This window comes from Paraphaeosphaeria sporulosa (genome assembly GCF_001642045.1).
Source record: "Paraphaeosphaeria sporulosa strain AP3s5-JAC2a unplaced genomic scaffold CC84scaffold_7, whole genome shotgun sequence".
NCBI lineage: Eukaryota > Fungi > Ascomycota > Dothideomycetes > Pleosporales > Didymosphaeriaceae > Paraphaeosphaeria > Paraphaeosphaeria sporulosa.
Window position 1 is genome coordinate 538117 of NW_017253366.1, and position 16945 is coordinate 555061.

Sequence of the window (16945 nt, forward strand, 5' to 3'; positions counted from 1 at the left end):
CGCCAAGGCTCCGAGCTGCGTCTTCGCGCCTGGACGATTTTCTTCGACGAGCACTACTTTGTCCTGCCTTGCGCCGCCCGCCCGCCCACCCCACCGACACTCACTCCCCCGCGCAGTCACCATGGCAGACAGTGGCGACCACAAGGCTCGCCAGGAGATGCTCGACCTGTGGCGCGTCTACCGCACCACCAAGGAGATGTGCAGAGACAGGGTCGGTGCCTCCGAGGCGCATCCGCGTTGCACCGCTGACCGCCGCGTCTAGGGCTACAACGTTCTCCCCGAGGAGTGCAACATCTCGTTCGACGACTTCGCGCGCAAGTTCGGCACCGAGAGCGGCCAGATAGCGTGCGTGCACCCAGCGCAGCTCGCGCCAACCCTCGCCGACTGACAGTCTACAGACGCGGCCAGATGAACTTCTCCACCATCCCCTCCGAGGACATGGTCCGCAAGTACACGCCCCCCGCGACGCCCAAGGTGCCCCACCCGGAACCCGCCATCGGCACGCTCTGGGTCGAGTTCAACGCCGACGAGAACATCGGCATGAAGAACCTGCGCGAGTTCATCACGCACCTGCAGAACGGGTCCTACTACTCGGGCATCATGATTGTCGTGAAGCCGCTGTCGGGCATGGCCATGCGCGGGATCCGCGGCGCGCAGCAGCTGTCCGGCGGCAGCGGCCCCAAGGGCGGCATCGAGGTCTTCCTCGAGCAGGACCTCAAGATCAACATCACAAAGCACGAGCTCGTGCCCACCCATCTGCTGCTCAGCACCGAGGAGAAGGCCCAGCTGCTCAAGCGGTACCGCCTCAAGGAGACGCAGCTCCCGCGTATCCAGGTCACGGATCCTGTCGCCAAGTACTACGGCCTGAGGAGGGGGCAGGTCGTCAAGATCATCAGGAAGTCGGAGACGGCGGGCCGCTATGCGAGTTACCGCTGGGCCATATGAGGCTTGGGGTAGTGCTGGCCTACAACAGGAGAGCGGAGGAAAGAGGAAGACAAACAACGAGAAAGTTGCATCATTTGGCGCGGCGTTAGGCGAATGGGTCCAAAAGGCGTCTGTTAGGATTCGCTGTGTATTCTAGGGCCGTTCAGACCACGGCAGGCGCACAATCAGACACCCCTCGTGAGTAGATAAACCAAAGAGAATCGTTTGTGATACCCACGACATGGTTTGAAGAAGCGGAAGAAACAGTATGCTTGTGACACATGATACACTGGGTATCTTCAGGGCCGGCTCCTGCACGGCAAACCTACATGACCCCTCCGACGCCAGCCTAAGTAGGCCCCTGATCACCCCCGAACGCCGCCCAATGAAAGCTGCACTCCGACTCCTCTCGCTCTCTTCCCGATACCCTATCCTCATCCCCTTACCGTCAGGTCCCCATTCTTCTTCTCCCAAAACTCCATTGTCAGCGCCGCAAGAAAACACGGAATCTCCTTCCGCCCCTCTACCCAGTACACGATGCTGTCCCGAATCTCACCCGCAAACGCACTCCTCTCCCCGCCGCTGACCTTCATCGTCCCCTTTTCCCCATCAAAGACAATGCTGTTTTCTTCCTCGCCCTCGGAGGGCCGGAACATGGACGTCACTTTGACACGCCCGTTGGGCATGAAGTCCAATTTCCAGCCCAGAATCGAGGCCACGGCTTCGCGGAACTCGAGCGCTTTGGCGGCCCAGATCTGCTTGAGGCGTTTTTCCTTCTTCGCGAGCGACGCGATGGTAGTATCACGCTCGGCGAGCTCGTCCTGGGTGGCGGCGAGGTGGGCGGCGGGGACGGTAGACGGGACGGCCTGGCCCTGGAGCTGTGACAGGAGGTGGGCATTGGCTTCGCGGAGGGTGCGGATGGTGGAGAGCTTGAGGGCTTCGGCGTCGGCGGTGGGGTTGGATTTCAGCTCTAGGACGCGCACACGCGAGGATTCCTTGAGCTTCTTGAGTTGCGAGTGTTGCGCTTTGTACTCCGATTCGAGGAGTTTGATGCGCTTAGTTAAGGCTGCGTGGTCGTCTTGCAGCGCGCGGTTCTTGCGGCGCAGCTCGCCGACCCGCTCGTCTGTGGTTTCTTCATCGTCGTGGGCGCGCTTCTGGCCTGCGGCGATGGGTACGGGCTGCGCGGGGGTCGCGAGGTCTTTTTGGAGGGTGGCGATCTCGCCACGGTAGGCGTCGACGAGGTCTTCGAGCTCCTTTACGCGGTTAGTCTTGGCGGCGTCGAAGTTCTCCGGATGCATCTCGCGCTCCTCATCGTCGAAGGCTTTGACCTGCGCGCGGAGGAACTCGACTTCCTTGGTGGCGAGGTTTTTCTGGCGCTCGAGGCGGGCGCGGGCTTTAGTTTCGTCGGCGCTGGGGGCAGGGGTCGCGGTCTTGAGCTGTGCGAGTTCGGCCTGCAGTTTGGCTTTCTCATCTTCGAGTGCTTGAATGGCGGTTTCCTTGACGGTGAGCTCGGGCTGAATCTCCCCGAGACGGTTCATGTAGTCCGTCTTCTCGAACCGCTCGCGGATATAGGCGCGCGCAAGATCCTCTGGTGATTCAAATTGGGCATCAGTCTCTGCCTCGTTTTCCAGATACGATGTCCACGAGTTCCTCTCAGCTTCGAGCGCCTCATTGCGGACCTTCACTTCGTTGAGCTGGCTCTGTAGGTCCGCTGCCAGACGCAGCTTCACGTCCAGCGTCCGCTTTTCCTCTTCAATGACCTCGATCGCTTTCTGCTGTTTCCGGTACTGCTTAAGCTCCGTGCTCTGCTCGCGCGTCAGGTTCTCCAATTTCTTGATGTGCGCCACCTGCTCAGAAAGCTCCTTCTTGATGACTGCGATTGTCTCGGCGTCGCCCGAGATGGCCTTCAATCGCAGGACCTCAGCCTCCAGATCTCCAACCTCGGTCTCTTTCTCCGTCAGCTTGCGCTGCGCAACTTGTAGCGCATGCGCCTTCTCCTCCGCCTTCTCTTTAAAGTCTTCCACCGACTCTTTCAAGGTCTTGCACTCCCTCTGCAGCGTCTTGTACTGGTGCTCGCTTTGTCTCTGCGACGACGCCAGCTCCTCCTTCGCCTCGTCAGCGTCCTCCTGTAGCTGCGAGGCCTTGGTCTGTGAGGTCTGCAGCCGCTTCTGCAGGTCCTGTCTCTCATTCTCACTGCGAGCCTGCGCCTCCGAAAACTCCCGCTGTAACCCCTCGTACTTCTTTGTCGCTAGGGAGCTTGCTGCTTCCGCCTGTTGCGCCTTCCTGTACTCCGCCTCGGCGCGGTTCTGCGCATCGCGAATCTCGGCATTGTGTTCCAGCTTCAGCTTCTCCGCGTCTTGTTTCGCCGTCTCCAGTTCATAGCGGAGTGTATTCACTTGCGTGCGCAGGTCTTCGTTGACCGTGTCGGATGCGACCACCGTGTGCGGCGCCGCATTTTGTGAGGCTCGCAGCGTGGTCCTGAAAGTCTCGCGCAGTGGTTCGCGTGTTTGCTTTGGGGAATTATGGATTGGCTCGCCGGTCAGAAAGTTGAAGCTTGGGTCGTTCCGTTTTCGTGAAGCCATGTTTGTTTGGTCTGTGGACGCCGATCGTGTCCGGGCCAGCGCGACTCTCTAGATCCGGTATGTATAACTTTTGGCGACTTATATCACTCCATGCTCGGAGAGCAGGATCGTGCGACAAGCCGAAGTGGCGCAAAGTGCAGGACTGGCTGTTTCGGGCGGACGTTCTTGTTGTCAACCCCAGGCACTAGCGCGCTTTGTTCGACCACGGGAGCACGTGCCATTCACATCACCGGACCCAGCCCGTCCACGTGAAAACGACACGACCACCGCGAATTAGCCATTGCGCCTCGTTTTTACCCAAATGGCTTCTAAAATGTAAGGATTGTTATGCCCTGGAAGCGTATATGGAATGAGCTGCTAACAGGTGGCCAGCGCCGTGATTGGCGATGTGAATGGCCATTTCCCAGCCGTCCTGCAGAAGCTGGCGGCCCTTCACACCAAGCAGAACTTCGCCCTGGTCATCATTGCTGGAAATCTCTTCGCTAGCCCCTCAGACTCAACCGAGCAAGACGAGAACAATGTCCAGGATCTCATCAATGGGAAAATCGAAATACCAGTTCCGACTTACTTCGCTCTCGGCAGCAATGCCTTCCCCAAAGCAGTGGTCGAAAAGCTCACATCCTCTGACGATGAACTGTGTCACAACCTGCATTTCCTCGGGAAGAGGACGACGATGAAGACATCAGAAGGAATCCGCATTGTGGCTCTTGGCGGCCAGCTCGATCCCAACATCATCGCCGGACAGTCGCAGGACAAATACCCGCCCTACTACAGCGACACAGATGCGAAAGTTCTGCGTGGCGCTACTACCGCTGACATCCTCGTGACCGGAGAATGGCCGGAAGGCATCCGCTCACGGTCAAAAATTGCATTTAATGCTGACGCACCACCACGGGAACAACAATGCATTGCGGATCTCGACGTGGTGTTAAAACCTCGCTACCACTTTTCCACCTCAGGTCCTGTCTACTACGAGCGTGAGCCCTTCTTCCATCTTCCAAGCGAAGAAACCGACAATCTCACACCCGTGACGCGCTTCATCAGCCTCGCCCAATATGGCAACCCCAACAAGCAGAAATGGATATATGCCTTCTCCCTAGACCCCACCGCAAGCCACCCCATTTCTCCCCCTTCAGGCTCCACCATGAACCCACTCACCCACTCGGACAAGAAGCGCCCCGCACCCGACCACAGAGAGCAAGCTCTCGTGTACGACGACGGGCGCGGCGGGCGCCGGGGACACAAAAGGCGGAAGCACGAAGCACGAGGGCCGATAGACGCGTCTCAATGTTTCTTCTGTCTCTCAAACGAGAACATTGCGACCCATCTTGTCACATCCATCGGCGAGAGCGCGTATATGACGACGGCCAAGGGTCCTCTGTCGACTGCGCAGACCTTCCCGAAGCTGGGCTTCCCGTGCCATCTGCTCATCATCCCGTTCAGCCACCAGCCGACGCTGGCATCGATGGAGGGAGAGGAGCGCCGCGCGACGTATGCGGAGATGCAGAAGTATAGGGTGTCTATGAACAGGATGGTGAGTTCGAAAGGAGAAGGCGAGTACGGGTCTGTCACGTGGGAGGTCAGCAAGGCTGGCTTGCCGCATACACATTGGCAGTATATGCCTGTGTCCGCTGATCTCATTCAGAAGGGTCTTGTAGAAGCGGCGTTCAAGGCTCTGGCGGAGAACTACCATTGGCCTTCGTTCACGAAGGAAGACGTAGGCGACGGGTTTGAAGAGACGAGCGACTTCTTCAGAGTTCTGATCTGGGATCCGAAGAATGATGCGGAGAAGCAGACGAGCTTGATCCTTCGGTTCGACGAGAAGATAAAGTTCCGCCTGCAGTTCGGACGAGAAGTGCTCGCGAAGCTGCTCCGTCTAGACCAGCGCGTCGACTGGAGAAACTGCGCACAGATGCAACCTGAGGAAGAAAAAGATGTGGAGAACTTCAAAAATGCGTTCAAGGAGTTTGATTTCACTGCAGACTAGGCTCGCTACGGAGCACGCGTGGAAAAAAGCTGTATACACAAAAAAGGCTGGGATTTAGGCAGCGCGGTTCCTACGTGCTGACGCAGAAGAAGGGTATAACAACCGTCATCATATGAAGTCCTCGAGAGGCACCAAGCCTGTTCATCATTGCATGCCCTGCGTCTAGCAAGTGCCCAACATGCTGGTGAGCGCGCTCTTCTCTGCGCTCGTGACAGTCAACTTGTAGACGCTCTTAACCTTGACCCACATCTTAGCGTAGGTGCAGTAGTAGCTCGCTGTTCCGCATTAGCGATGGTCTCCATCTTAATCAATCGAGTTCTTACATAGCGGGGGCTTCCATTCCTCGGGTCCCTTGTCGCCCTTTGCGGAGTTGACCGAGTCTGTCACAGCGGCAAGCTGGGGGTTGGTGAGATCATTGGCGAAGGCCTGGCGCTGCGCGGTCGTCCAGGCTGAAGCTCCAGACTGTTCAACGTTAATATAAGTCTGTCTTTCGCTCTGGACTAGATCTAACGTACTTTCCAAGCATTGCTCAGCGGAACAACGTGGTCAATGTCCACATCGCTAGCCGCAGTCCAAGTAGCGCCATCGTACGGGCTCTTCCACGTGCCACTGGTAGAAGCACAAGCTGAGTCGGTGACGACGTTGGTACCGTCACGCTTAAGGACCGTCTCGCGGGTGTTGCAAGTGCCGGATTGTGTGATCCAGTGGGGGAACAGGTCGCGGGAGTAACCGTCCTGGGAGCCCTGCGCCTGGACGGTGAGGCCAGCGAGGAGAGAGGTAGCACTGCTGGTTGAGGGAATGTTCGGGGGAGTGCGCTTCTCCACCGGAGCAGCGGCACCGAGAGCAGCGATAGCTGAGACGATGAAGATGGACTTCATGTTTATGATGGGCGTGGAGTTGATGCTAGGTGAACTCTACAAGGCTGGGGCGAGGCAAGAGCTACTCGACACAGCTCTCTCAGCTCGCGCCTTCCTACTGTCTTTATACCACAGATCATCACCATAAACAACGTCTACTCACCTCTATTCCACGGAGCTCCGTCGCTCCACCCAATGACCACCGTCCCTGCGAATAACGACCGAGATAAGGCCCACGCAGCACTCACGTAAAAACCCGTACCCTATGCTAAAGCCTGTGCTACCATTCTACCACGAATCAAACCAGACCGACATCGCTATACAGACCCCCAAACGGGCAGGTCGAATTCGCGCCAAGCACAGCGATCACTGTCCGTACATGGGCACCTTACGCGAAAGCTGCAGACCACCGCGTACCTGAAACGAATACCTGGACTGGCATCTCCAACTTCCTTTCGGAAACCACGGCACCGGCCGATCTGCAGAGGGCAGGGTATGTCGGAGGAGGAGGCCGCGTGTGAGGTAGATGTAACTTGTCGTGGTGTGTGCGGGGCAGATGGTGATTGGCGGCGGGATGGTTGAAGGTGGGATATGATTGGTGTGGCTATTTGGGTATGGCGGGTAAGCTATGCAAGGGATTGCATGCGCCTCGGAGGAGTGATCTTCAGGGCTTAGCACATACGAGGGAGATAAGCGAATGAAGAGGGCGTGTGCGATATCGTGGGTGCATTGCGGTGTCTTGTGCTCTGCGAGAGTGTGTTTACCAAGTATTGTATGGTGGGACCAATCCAATGGCGACTGATCTGGGTGCATTGATGAAAACAACATCGCCCACTGATGCATTCAATTTGGCTTGTCTTCCGAAAATGATTAGTGTTTATCCCGTACCTTTTGTTTATGCGCTCAAACATGGTCAAGTAAAACACAACGAGTGGCTGAAGCGGGATGAGGTCGGCATTTGTGCCAAGAGGGTCCGTTCTGTACGGCACATGAGTCGCTGCCGTGAAGAGATTACGCCAGGGCGCAATTATTAGCGCCTCTTGATAGAGACCTTGGAAGATTGCTGTAGGGTTGGAGTTTGCGAAAGAACATACCTTCATCAGAGTCGGACACACGCATGTGCCATGCCTTTGGTCAGTGTGACGAAATAATATCTTGGTCCTCGAACATGGATAGACCCTTCTAGCCTAAAAGCTTGCTTTGCCAATCCTTTAGTGCTGCGATCGATTGTTTGAACGTCATGCCGTTTTCAGTAGTTTGGATCTTGCAGCATTTATGTCAGATCCTGTCTATCCTTGTTCGTGGAACAAAGCTGCTGGCGTAGGACCGGCGAGGTCCGATGCTGTCGACCAGGAGCATTGGTCGAATGGAGATTGACTGGCATGTCTCGTTCCTGATCGAGGAAGATACAGAGATAAGAGCCATGTGGTAAGTTGAATCGCTGAATCAAGGCTTCGTATTACTTTGTCCTCAAAAGGCTATGAGGAGACACATCGACGTGGACGCTGTTGAGAAAGAAGGTTGATGTTGGTAACGGACCTTAGCAACACCAACCACATTCTTGCGATTAGTCAGCACCCTTACACCTGCCTCACTCCGGTGGGACGGCCGTTCACACACGTCTCACCCTAGCTTCTGGCATGCGACGAAAGATGAATGGTGTGGGTGTAGCATTGGATGTTTTTGTGCATGGGTAAACCAGCGATTACGCCCGAAGCGCTTGCCTTTCCAGAGACTGCAGGCGCCGTGCCGGCGGCAAGAGTTACGCTCATCCACTGATTCCATATACCGGAAATGCCTGCGTAACTGATGCAACCAGCTATATTTCTAGCTTCCGATGTTGTAGCACAGTATCAGGGGCTGTGCGCCGAATGAAGACGGTCACGGTAGCGCTGTACAAGCCCAGGCCATTGCAGAGAGGACCTAACGTTATAGTTAGTACCTGAGGTGGTATGACTAATATTCTTGAGGAGTCATATGGCGCACACTCGTTAACAGGCTGTGCTGCCGGCGAGAAGCAGTGAGGCGGCTTTGATGCACGGGCGCAGGGTGGTGCCGTAGTGACTCAGCCCTGCGCCACTTTGCGGACCACCTTCACCCTCGCCTCAGTGTTCTCGGGTCTGTGAGCATTGAGCATCTCACAGACTTCATTGGACAGGGCTTAGAGTACTAGCTCTTAATCCACATAAAGGCTATCTTTTACTACTCAGTGGTGCCACCCCCACAGATGGCACGCTCGAGCGCGCTCGAACAACATCAGCTTTCCAACACCACCACGCACTCAGGACTGTTGGTGGAATCTACCATTGTCGAGATGTACGACAAATACAGCTGCTCAATGGCCAAATCCATCACACCACCTCGACTTCCAACGGAGCTATGGCTGCAAATTTTCGAGCAAGTGGACGATGTCGAGTTCCTCTGGTGCACATTGCGTTTTGTATCTAGAGACTACAAAGCCTTCGTAGACCGGGTCTTCGTCACTAACTATCTCCCTACTATCTCGTTTTCGTTATCGCTACCTCGACTGGATCCAAATTCCGGTCGTGCCCGTTACATGCGGCCAGTACCAGGCGCTGAAGTCACTTTACATTGCGAAAACCCCGACGCAGAATCACGGAGGGTGGTCTTATCAACCCCAAAAGCACTGCCTAGTGGCGACACAATTGAGCAATTGACAGCGTCCGGCGCACTCACGAAGGAACGCTTGGACGAGGCTGCGGCTTGGATGTGGTTTGGCAAACAACGGACTAGAGGAGTAAATGTTGTTACTATCAACAAAGACATACGATGGAATGAAGAGGAGAAGGTCTGGGTTTGGAGCGTGGAATGGAAGGCTTTTGTGAACAAGTACTTTGGCGCTAAGCGAGCTTCCAGACGGACGCTCCCAGCGACGGGCTGGAGAATACGTCAGGGTCCACGCACCTAGGTGACGTTATGACAGGTGTAACGTTCAGCTATTTGAAATACTCGGTGTTCGTACAGTGTCTAGGCGTCGGTGCAGGCTTCCGGGGCTCACTTGTCGCAGCACTCATCCAACTGACAAACGTCACAATTTTGTGACAGTGTGGAGATGCCACACCAGGCAATGCATAAAATTGCAAAAGCCTCATGGCTGGCTTCGACACTGAGTTGAGACACCTGATCGCCTTATTGAGACGTCTAAGATGCCGGGATCATGGCACCTCGGCAACGCCATGCAGATCGCTGAGGCACACATGAGACACCCCTACCCCTTGTCACGAACCAGGCACATCTCAATAGTATAGCAATAATTTACATTTCGTTATAGTACTCAATGCGACAGAGAAAAGAAAAGCGCGCTCAGAACCAGTCCATGAAGCGCTGTCGCTTCATACTCCGTAGAGTAAGCCTTTGCGCCTCATAAATGGCGACGAAAGGCATGTTCTATCTCCATGGCAGACCTCAGTGAATAGAAGAAAATACTATTATTCCTTACCACAACGTAAATGTGGTCTTCATCCCCAATCCCTTCCCCCTACGCATCTTGATTCCCCTCGTTCAGTGCTGTGCGTTGCCTATGCAACGAAGTCACGAGCAGCGAACTTCATGCGTCCAAATCGTCCTCGGCCCTTCCTACCGCCGCCGAACCCACCCTGCTGGCCTTGCTGACCCTGTTGGCCTTGTTGGGCTTGCTGGCCTTGTTGGGCTTGCTGGCCTTGTTGGGCTTGCTGACCTTGTTGGGCTTGCTGACCTTTCTGACCTTGCTGGCCTTGTTGACCCTGTTGTTGACCGTTGTTTTGCTGACCATTGTTCTGCGCGCCATTGTTGCCTCCGTTACCGCCGTTGTTGCCGCCGCCGTTGGCGACAGTGAAGCGGACGCAGTCGTCCTGGGGACCACGTTGAGCGACAGGCATGAGGACAGGTTGATGGTTGGCAGCAGAGGTCATGGAGCAGACACGGTAGACACCAGCAGGGAGACCGGCAGCGAGGTTGGCAGTGAGAGTTCCCTGGCCATCACCGGCGTCGTTGATACCCTTGAAGAAAGCGAACTTCTGAGCGTCCGGAGGAGTTGTGGTCTTAGCGTTACCGATCTCCTGCACACTGATGTGAGTGTGGCCGACGACGTTACCGCCTTGAAGGTCCTGAGGAGCGACGTAGTAAGTGACGTCAGGGTTGGTGAACTTTCTGGAACGTACGGTCAGCAAATCTCTCATGGACATCTTTCAATGACAACTTACCCAGCCACAAGGTTGTTGATCTTGACAGAGAACTTCATCGCCTGGTTCGCAGGAACAGTGTCGCCATCCTGGGGGCTGACCATTACAGCAGAGATCATGTTGCCAGTGCTGGGGATGTTTCCCATGGCTATGTATGTTAGCATAAGAACTGCACGCACAGAACTAATGAGCACTCACGAATGGGGTTGCAGGATCCACCCTTGACCTGGAGACCATTTGTAATCGTCTTGCCGACGCAGAAGTTGATGAAGTTGTTGGCATCAGTGGCAGATGCAGCTTGACCAGCCTCGGCGTTTTGCAAACCGTTGTTGTTCGCGTTTTTCGAGATCACGGCGGGGTTGAGACAGTTGCCGCCGGCGTTACCACCGGCGTTACCACCGGCGTTGGCACCATTGTTGCCGCCGTTGTTCTGACCATTGTTCTGACCGTTGTTCTGACCGTTGTTCTGGCCGTTGTTCTGGCCGTTGTTCTGACCGTTCCTGCCCTGGCCGAACTGAGCATTGGCAACGCCAGCTGCAAGCAGCAAAGGCATGATGGTGGAGAAACGCATGGTGAAATAGGTGGAATGTAGTCTTCGAAAGAATGAATGCCGGCTCGCGGTGAATTAGGAAGGATACAAAAACACGTTCAACGTGATCTGCGGAAAGAAGGAAGAAGGGGAGAAAGGAACGTAACCCTCAATGAGGCAGCCTGAGCGCGGTAGAATAGAACTGAGGATGAGGGGAATGAACACTTTGGAGTGCCATACGGTAGTCTTTAAGTCCTTGGCGGATTCAGCACCTTGTGTAGAAACCGGCAAGGCGGCTGAGTGCAACCTTGGGCATGAAACCTGCGATGAGGGAAGAGGTGTCTCACGAACCATCCCGCATGTCAAGTTGTGATATGTGCACAGACGCCTGTGTCCGGAAGCGCCAATTTTCCTCAGGCTTGGAGTGCAGCCTCCACGGGCCGCAACTGCCCAAGGCATTGAAGCCTTCGCTGGAAACAGGCAGCGTCTGAGGTTTCTAGGAGGTGGGAGTCAAGTCTGGTGCAGGTATTGTATCATGTTCCAGGAACGCGGGGCGCTAAGGCTGCGCCGGGAATAGCGCCAGGCCAGCCGCACCGGCGCGACAGCTTAATTTTGTGCAGGACTCCAACCCTCAAACTGCAATGATGCTTATCGTATGCGGGCAACGGCAGCCGAGCACCCGGCAAGTCAAGTCTAGCTTGTTCATCGCAGGGTTCCCACAACAATAGTTCCACTCGCAGATCCACCGCCCCTCAAGTTCACCCCCGATGCCGCCTACTATTGGGCCGCTCAAAAGCTTGTCTGGGTTAATCCCCTTGTTGGTGCCGCATTCGACATCTGTCATTGTTCGTCTTGTGACCTAGTGACGGGCAATGATGGATTTGAAGCAAAACTCCGCCGTAGACTCCCTATCTCCAGCCCCCTCTAAACGATCCTGTCAACAATCTCGCCTCCATGAGAGGCAGGAGAACGGCACGGTTACCGGCTTGAATGTCTCCGCCGCCTTCTCGCTTATCGCTCACGTCGGGTACTATATTGCACGTCAAGTTATGTCACGATTCGCCGCAACATGTACAGGCGCAAGCTTCAGTCGTCGCAATACAACGTCCCATCTCCCACCACACGAGACTCGGGGTTACCAGTTCCCGCCGCAATCTCCCCTCCGAAGCCTGATGGGGTCCATTTTGTGGCCTGAGGATCTTATGCGTAGTTGTTCTCTTTGCTTCCTCCATCGAAACGATTACAAACGGGTTGCGTTTGCCCCACGCTACGCGGCTTGTTGGCAGATTGACATTCCAAGACGCCTTGGTGCCTTGTCCGAGACAGTCGCCAAGAGCTTCTCTGCTGCGACGCGAAAAGTATGTGATATAATCGTTGTGCTCTGCTCAATTGCGTTGGAATCCTGACGACGGGCCTTTTGGCCCTGTCCTAGACCCGCGGGGCTTACATACACACTGGCCAGCATTGAGCGCCGGCGTGCGAAACTGATTCACCGATCAAATCTTCCTTTTACGGTCGCCAAGTGCGGCGGTACCAGGTCTTCGGATAACTTTCCTGTCGATGGAACCGTAACGAAGTTCGCGAGGGTTTCGATACTATCTTGTCAACACGATAGCGCATGGTCTCATCAGCATGGCGCTGGGCCTATAACAAAATTTCAGACCGTGAATGTTCTCATAGAAGTGGGACTGTCACAGAGACCGCATCGGTAATTGCAATATTCTTTAGTTGATCCACTTACTAGCGTAGACAACGAACACGACGCTGCCAACTCTATACCTTTGGTTCCGATCTCCCCTCTTCTTACGGTTTCTACGATCCGAATCACGACATTCATTTACGAGGACGATCATAACCGCTCTGGATACCATATCTCTTCGTTCAAGCCGAATCGCCCGGGAGCATCGGTGGAAGGTGTGCATAGAACTGGTTGTCTTGCTAGCTGTCATTGCCATGCAATCGGCTCCGCCTGGGTCAGCGATATTCTGTCAACGTTACCACCCGATGAACGCCCTTGTGCGGTCTTGTCGTTCTTGTTATGTTACATGTGCCCGGACTTCCGAGGATGCACATCTCACAGAAATTTGCAGGTGCAAACGTATCCAAGTACTGTCGGGATGGCATGATATTAGACCTGCTAGCCTAGGCTCTCGATCAGCTTCCGAACCGCTTCATAGACACGATATCGATACTGAAGAACCGGCGCGTAATTGAATCACATCACAGCTCCTTTTCATTGCTCTATCGAGGCCACCAAGCACTATTCGAACATACTCTGTCCGGATAGACGCCAGAAATTGGTCTTGGCGTCTTTTCGATTGACTGACAAGCCCTTAGCTCGACAGACATCAACACGCAGCTCACTGATCTGGTTTGTTGATGTTGTCACATGCGACGACCTAAGTCATCGTGGTGCGGATTGAAAGAAGCATGAGATACTTACAGCTTCTAGGCGCATGTCACTACAGAAACGGACAGCTTTCGCTTTGACGCAAGCACATACCTCCTCCGAAGGATGGATGCGAGATATGGACAAGCCCTCCAATAGCTTGACGAGACTCTTGGACAGGCTATAGCGTATATCGCTCAGTTCTGCCCTCCCTGTGGTTCACGGCCGCAGTGTTATATCATGTCTCGGCATGTGTTGCAAGCTCTGCATCAAGCCCTATTGTGAGCAACCTATCCCTGGTCACCTGTTCATCATTTGGCTGCCAAGGGTACAATCGCTAGCCTCCATCTGCCCAGGCGAATCGATGAGTTTGTTCCGTCAGCTGTCACTGAGCGCTTATGTTCACCGACTTGCCAACCAATCCGTTAACTTCGTCGGTTCGCTTCAACCGGACATGGACCAACATTTCCTTTACCTTGTGGCTTGGAAGTGATGCCGACTGTTCTGTGAACGCCAAACGGTGAGCGAGAAGATTAGCCTTCATTCCAAACAAATCACGCATTACATGCAGAACGACGATCAGACCCTTTGGAATCCCGCCTCCATGGTCCTGGATGTGTTGCAAGCCCGAGTTTAGGTACAAAATTGCATCCTTCACACATGTATTGGATATGCAAGTCTACGGTACAATGCATACTTAGGTATATCGTATCTGGATCCTCCACTTGGAGCCTGCGCTGCTCTAAGTTCGAAGCCTGGTGACCTCTCAATCAGTGTGCTTTGTCAAGAACATTCAATGGCATGCGGTGCGTCCGACCGCTACCGAGCCGGCTGAGCTTTTCCGAGTGGCTGTCAACGCCGAGGCGCCAGAGGCAAACCCGCCGTACCTCCGCATTACTCCACGATACGCCAAACTACAAAGAGCATTTGGCGCATTCTTTTCTGATTCCGACGTTACGCGAACCCACGCTTTGCGGGATGATTATCGCTTTGCGGGGGCAATGTGAGGTTTGTGGGGATGTCCGGGCATAGCGTCCAAGCCTGCGGACGTAGGAGCGGGCCCTACATATGTTCCCATGGAACCTTGTGTAGGTCTTGCCAGGTCTCAACCTCTTCGTCGAGTTTCGTCTTCGTTCAGTAACCTGCCAAAATGGAGACCGACAAGAGCACTACGCAACATGTTGACACTATCGAGTCTGTGAACAACTCGGATCACAATGTTCCGTTGAAGCACGTCAACAGCGCGAACGAAGAAATCGTTCAACATCTTCAGACAACTGGAGAGGAGATCGGAATGACATGGAGGACATTCATGGCCGCAGCTGTAAGCTCTGATACACACTCTACAAGAGACTAGGCACGCTGACTAGTACAGTCCATGGCAATGTGCTATAACGCCTATCTCTTCACGCTGCTGATCCCTCCTGCAATTCTTACCTTCATCAACGCTGATCTAGGGCCTGATCCGCGTTATACCTGGATCACCATTTCTTGGAACCTAGGAGGGGCCATGTTCGTCACGATAGGTGGTCGTCTCTCGGATATCTTTGGCCGCAGGTACTTCTTCCTTGCTGGAGCCTGCCTCTTGATCATCGGCAGTATTGTATCTGCGACGGGCCAGAGTATCAATCAGATGATAGCTGGCGGAGCCATCTTTGGAGCGGGTTCCGGGTTTCTCGAGATGAGCTTCGGTGCCGTTCAGGTAAGAGCATCCTGAGACAGAAGTTCGAGTACCGTCATTCCATGCATTACCCACCCACGGGTGACACTGTACCCCGAACTTCGGATATCGCTGCACCAACCGTTGCATGTACTGACCCAGTAAGGAAATCGTCCCGAGCAAATACCGTCATGTCACCATCGGCGTATTCGATGCGTCCTCAATCATCGCACAGCTCATGCCTCTCATCAGCTGGGTCATCATCAAAGAAACGAAGAACTGGCGCATCTGCTACTACATAATGATTGCTTTCCAAACCGCCAATCTGGCAATGCTCTTTTTCTTCTATCACCCGCCGTCCTTCCGAGTCAAACAAGCGGAGCACGGGAAGGCTAAGCGCCAGCTGCTTCGAGAGTTCGACTGGATTGGCCTCTTCCTCTTCCTGGCAGGCTGCACGCTCTTTATCGTAGGAATTAGTTGGGGCGGCACTTTGTATCCGTGGGTCAGTGGGACCACTCTGGCACCTATCATCATTGGCCTTTTGACCTTGATCGGCCTGGTTGTGTACGAGAACTTTACAACACTGAAAGAGCCATTGTTCCCGCCACGTCTGTTCAGGGCGAAGCGTCACTTGTAAGTCTCCCGCCACAACTTGTTGAACTTAGCTCATGGAAATAGCACCACTCCTATGCTAGTCATGGCCATAGGAGGCATGCAATACTATAGCAATGCAACACTGTGGCCCCGACTGTCACAGCTTCTCTACGCCGGCGACGAGATCTCCAAAGGTCTTTTCGCCTCAGTCCTCCCACTCGGCACGATCATCGGCGGTATCATCGTCAGCTTCAGCAAGTACATCGGCCACCAACGCTGGCAAGTCGTATTTGCCGTCGCTCTCCAGACTGCCTGCGTCGGCGCCATGTCCACGGCCACTCTCGGCAACTCCGTCCAGTCAATCATCCTCACGTGCATCATCAGCGTCTGTACGAGCGTCAACATCCTCAACGGTATGGTCCTCGTCGGTTTTGGCATCGTCTACCAAGAAGACATTGGCACCGCGGCCGGTCTCGCAGGCACCTCGCGCCTCCTGGCCGGCGCCGTCGCAACAGCCATCTTCTCGAACGTTACAAACAACAGATACACGACCTCGCTCCCTTCTGCTGTTCTCGCCAACGTCTCCTCGTTCAATCTCCCCACCGCAACGCTCTCCAAGCTCATCGTCGCTGCGAAGGCAAACACCGCCGCCGCATACCAGGCTGTTCCGGGTATCACGCCTGCTATCCGCGCCGCTGCTACCCTGGGCAACAAACAGGCGTATCTACAGGGTGCCCATTTGAGCTACCAGGTCGCGCTTGCATTTGGGCTGCTGGGTGTCATTTGTGCGTTTTTCATCCCGAGTATTGATCACAGGAAGTACACGGATCGGACGGTAGCGGTGCAGCAGAGGGACCGGAAGGAGTTGGTAGAGAAGAAGATGGCGGGGGAGGGGGCGTGAACGGCGAGGATGTTGAGAACCTCGATTCGGTAGCATGAACCATCGTAGTCATGAACCCGTTGCACTGGACGTTATCTCTTTTCTTTCAGATGCATGTTCGGCATATGTAACCGCGGAGCAATCATGACCTCTCTCACTCCCGAAGTGCCAATCCCTCCGTTTCGTAGCCCTTCCCATGTTGTACATCTTACAAACTGCTCCTGTCATGTCATGCCGCCCCCATCGCCTCACGGGCCTTCATGTTTCTGGCGTCCAAGCTCTGCTCTGTCTCGCTCAAGCATTGATCGACACCAACCACGTTCTCGAGCTGGCTTCGCCAAGCCGTGTGCGGAGCGCGCAAC

General features: G+C 54.8%; 7 protein-coding genes across 7 annotated transcripts; 5 read left to right on the forward strand and 2 right to left on the reverse strand.

Moving 5' to 3' along the window:
* Window positions 1–121: 121 nt before the first annotated feature.
* On the forward strand, window positions 122–945 carry CC84DRAFT_1095780 (DNA-directed RNA polymerases I; the record flags this gene model as incomplete). The annotated part of the gene is made up of 3 exons (XM_018174633.1): window positions 122–211; window positions 263–345; window positions 399–945. 3 exons carry the CDS (start codon window positions 122–124, stop codon window positions 943–945), a joined length of 720 nt encoding a protein of 239 aa, XP_018033951.1.
* A 2806-nt stretch (window positions 946–3751) lies between these two features.
* CC84DRAFT_1122952 (CwfJ domain-containing protein) lies at window positions 3752–5768 on the forward strand. The gene is made up of 2 exons (XM_018175643.1): window positions 3752–3821; window positions 3879–5768. Exons 1-2 carry the CDS (start codon window positions 3808–3810, stop codon window positions 5491–5493), a joined length of 1629 nt encoding a protein of 542 aa, XP_018033952.1. The 5' UTR covers window positions 3752–3807; the 3' UTR covers window positions 5494–5768.
* On the reverse strand, window positions 5656–6864 carry CC84DRAFT_1260718 (uncharacterized protein; the record flags this gene model as incomplete). The annotated part of the gene is made up of 3 exons (XM_018185005.1): window positions 6009–6864; window positions 5817–5955; window positions 5656–5768 (listed from the first exon to the last, which is right to left on the reverse strand). Exons 1-3 carry the CDS (start codon window positions 6369–6371, stop codon window positions 5656–5658), a joined length of 615 nt encoding a protein of 204 aa, XP_018033953.1. The 5' UTR covers window positions 6372–6864.
* Window positions 6865–8463: 1599 nt separating this feature from the next.
* CC84DRAFT_1206930 (uncharacterized protein) lies at window positions 8464–9619 on the forward strand. Its single transcript, XM_018182069.1, has one exon. It carries the CDS (start codon window positions 8578–8580, stop codon window positions 9277–9279), a length of 702 nt encoding a protein of 233 aa, XP_018033954.1. The 5' UTR covers window positions 8464–8577; the 3' UTR covers window positions 9280–9619.
* A 31-nt stretch (window positions 9620–9650) lies between these two features.
* On the reverse strand, window positions 9651–11553 carry CC84DRAFT_1165808 (uncharacterized protein). Its single transcript, XM_018178799.1, has 3 exons — window positions 10730–11553; window positions 10553–10679; window positions 9651–10499 (listed from the first exon to the last, which is right to left on the reverse strand). Exons 1-3 carry the CDS (start codon window positions 11082–11084, stop codon window positions 9890–9892), a joined length of 1092 nt encoding a protein of 363 aa, XP_018033955.1. The 5' UTR covers window positions 11085–11553; the 3' UTR covers window positions 9651–9889.
* Window positions 11554–11845: 292 nt separating this feature from the next.
* CC84DRAFT_860291 (uncharacterized protein) lies at window positions 11846–12681 on the forward strand. Its single transcript, XM_018187659.1, has 2 exons — window positions 11846–12418; window positions 12493–12681. The coding sequence occupies exons 1-2, from the start codon at window positions 11933–11935 to the stop codon at window positions 12526–12528; spliced, it is 522 nt and encodes a 173-aa protein (XP_018033956.1). The 5' UTR covers window positions 11846–11932; the 3' UTR covers window positions 12529–12681.
* Window positions 12682–14599: 1918 nt separating this feature from the next.
* On the forward strand, window positions 14600–16604 carry CC84DRAFT_1149131 (MFS general substrate transporter; the record flags this gene model as incomplete). The annotated part of the gene is made up of 4 exons (XM_018176659.1): window positions 14600–14773; window positions 14825–15151; window positions 15276–15742; window positions 15788–16604. The coding sequence occupies 4 exons, from the start codon at window positions 14600–14602 to the stop codon at window positions 16602–16604; spliced, it is 1785 nt and encodes a 594-aa protein (XP_018033957.1).
* Between the last annotated feature and the right edge of the window lie 341 nt (window positions 16605–16945).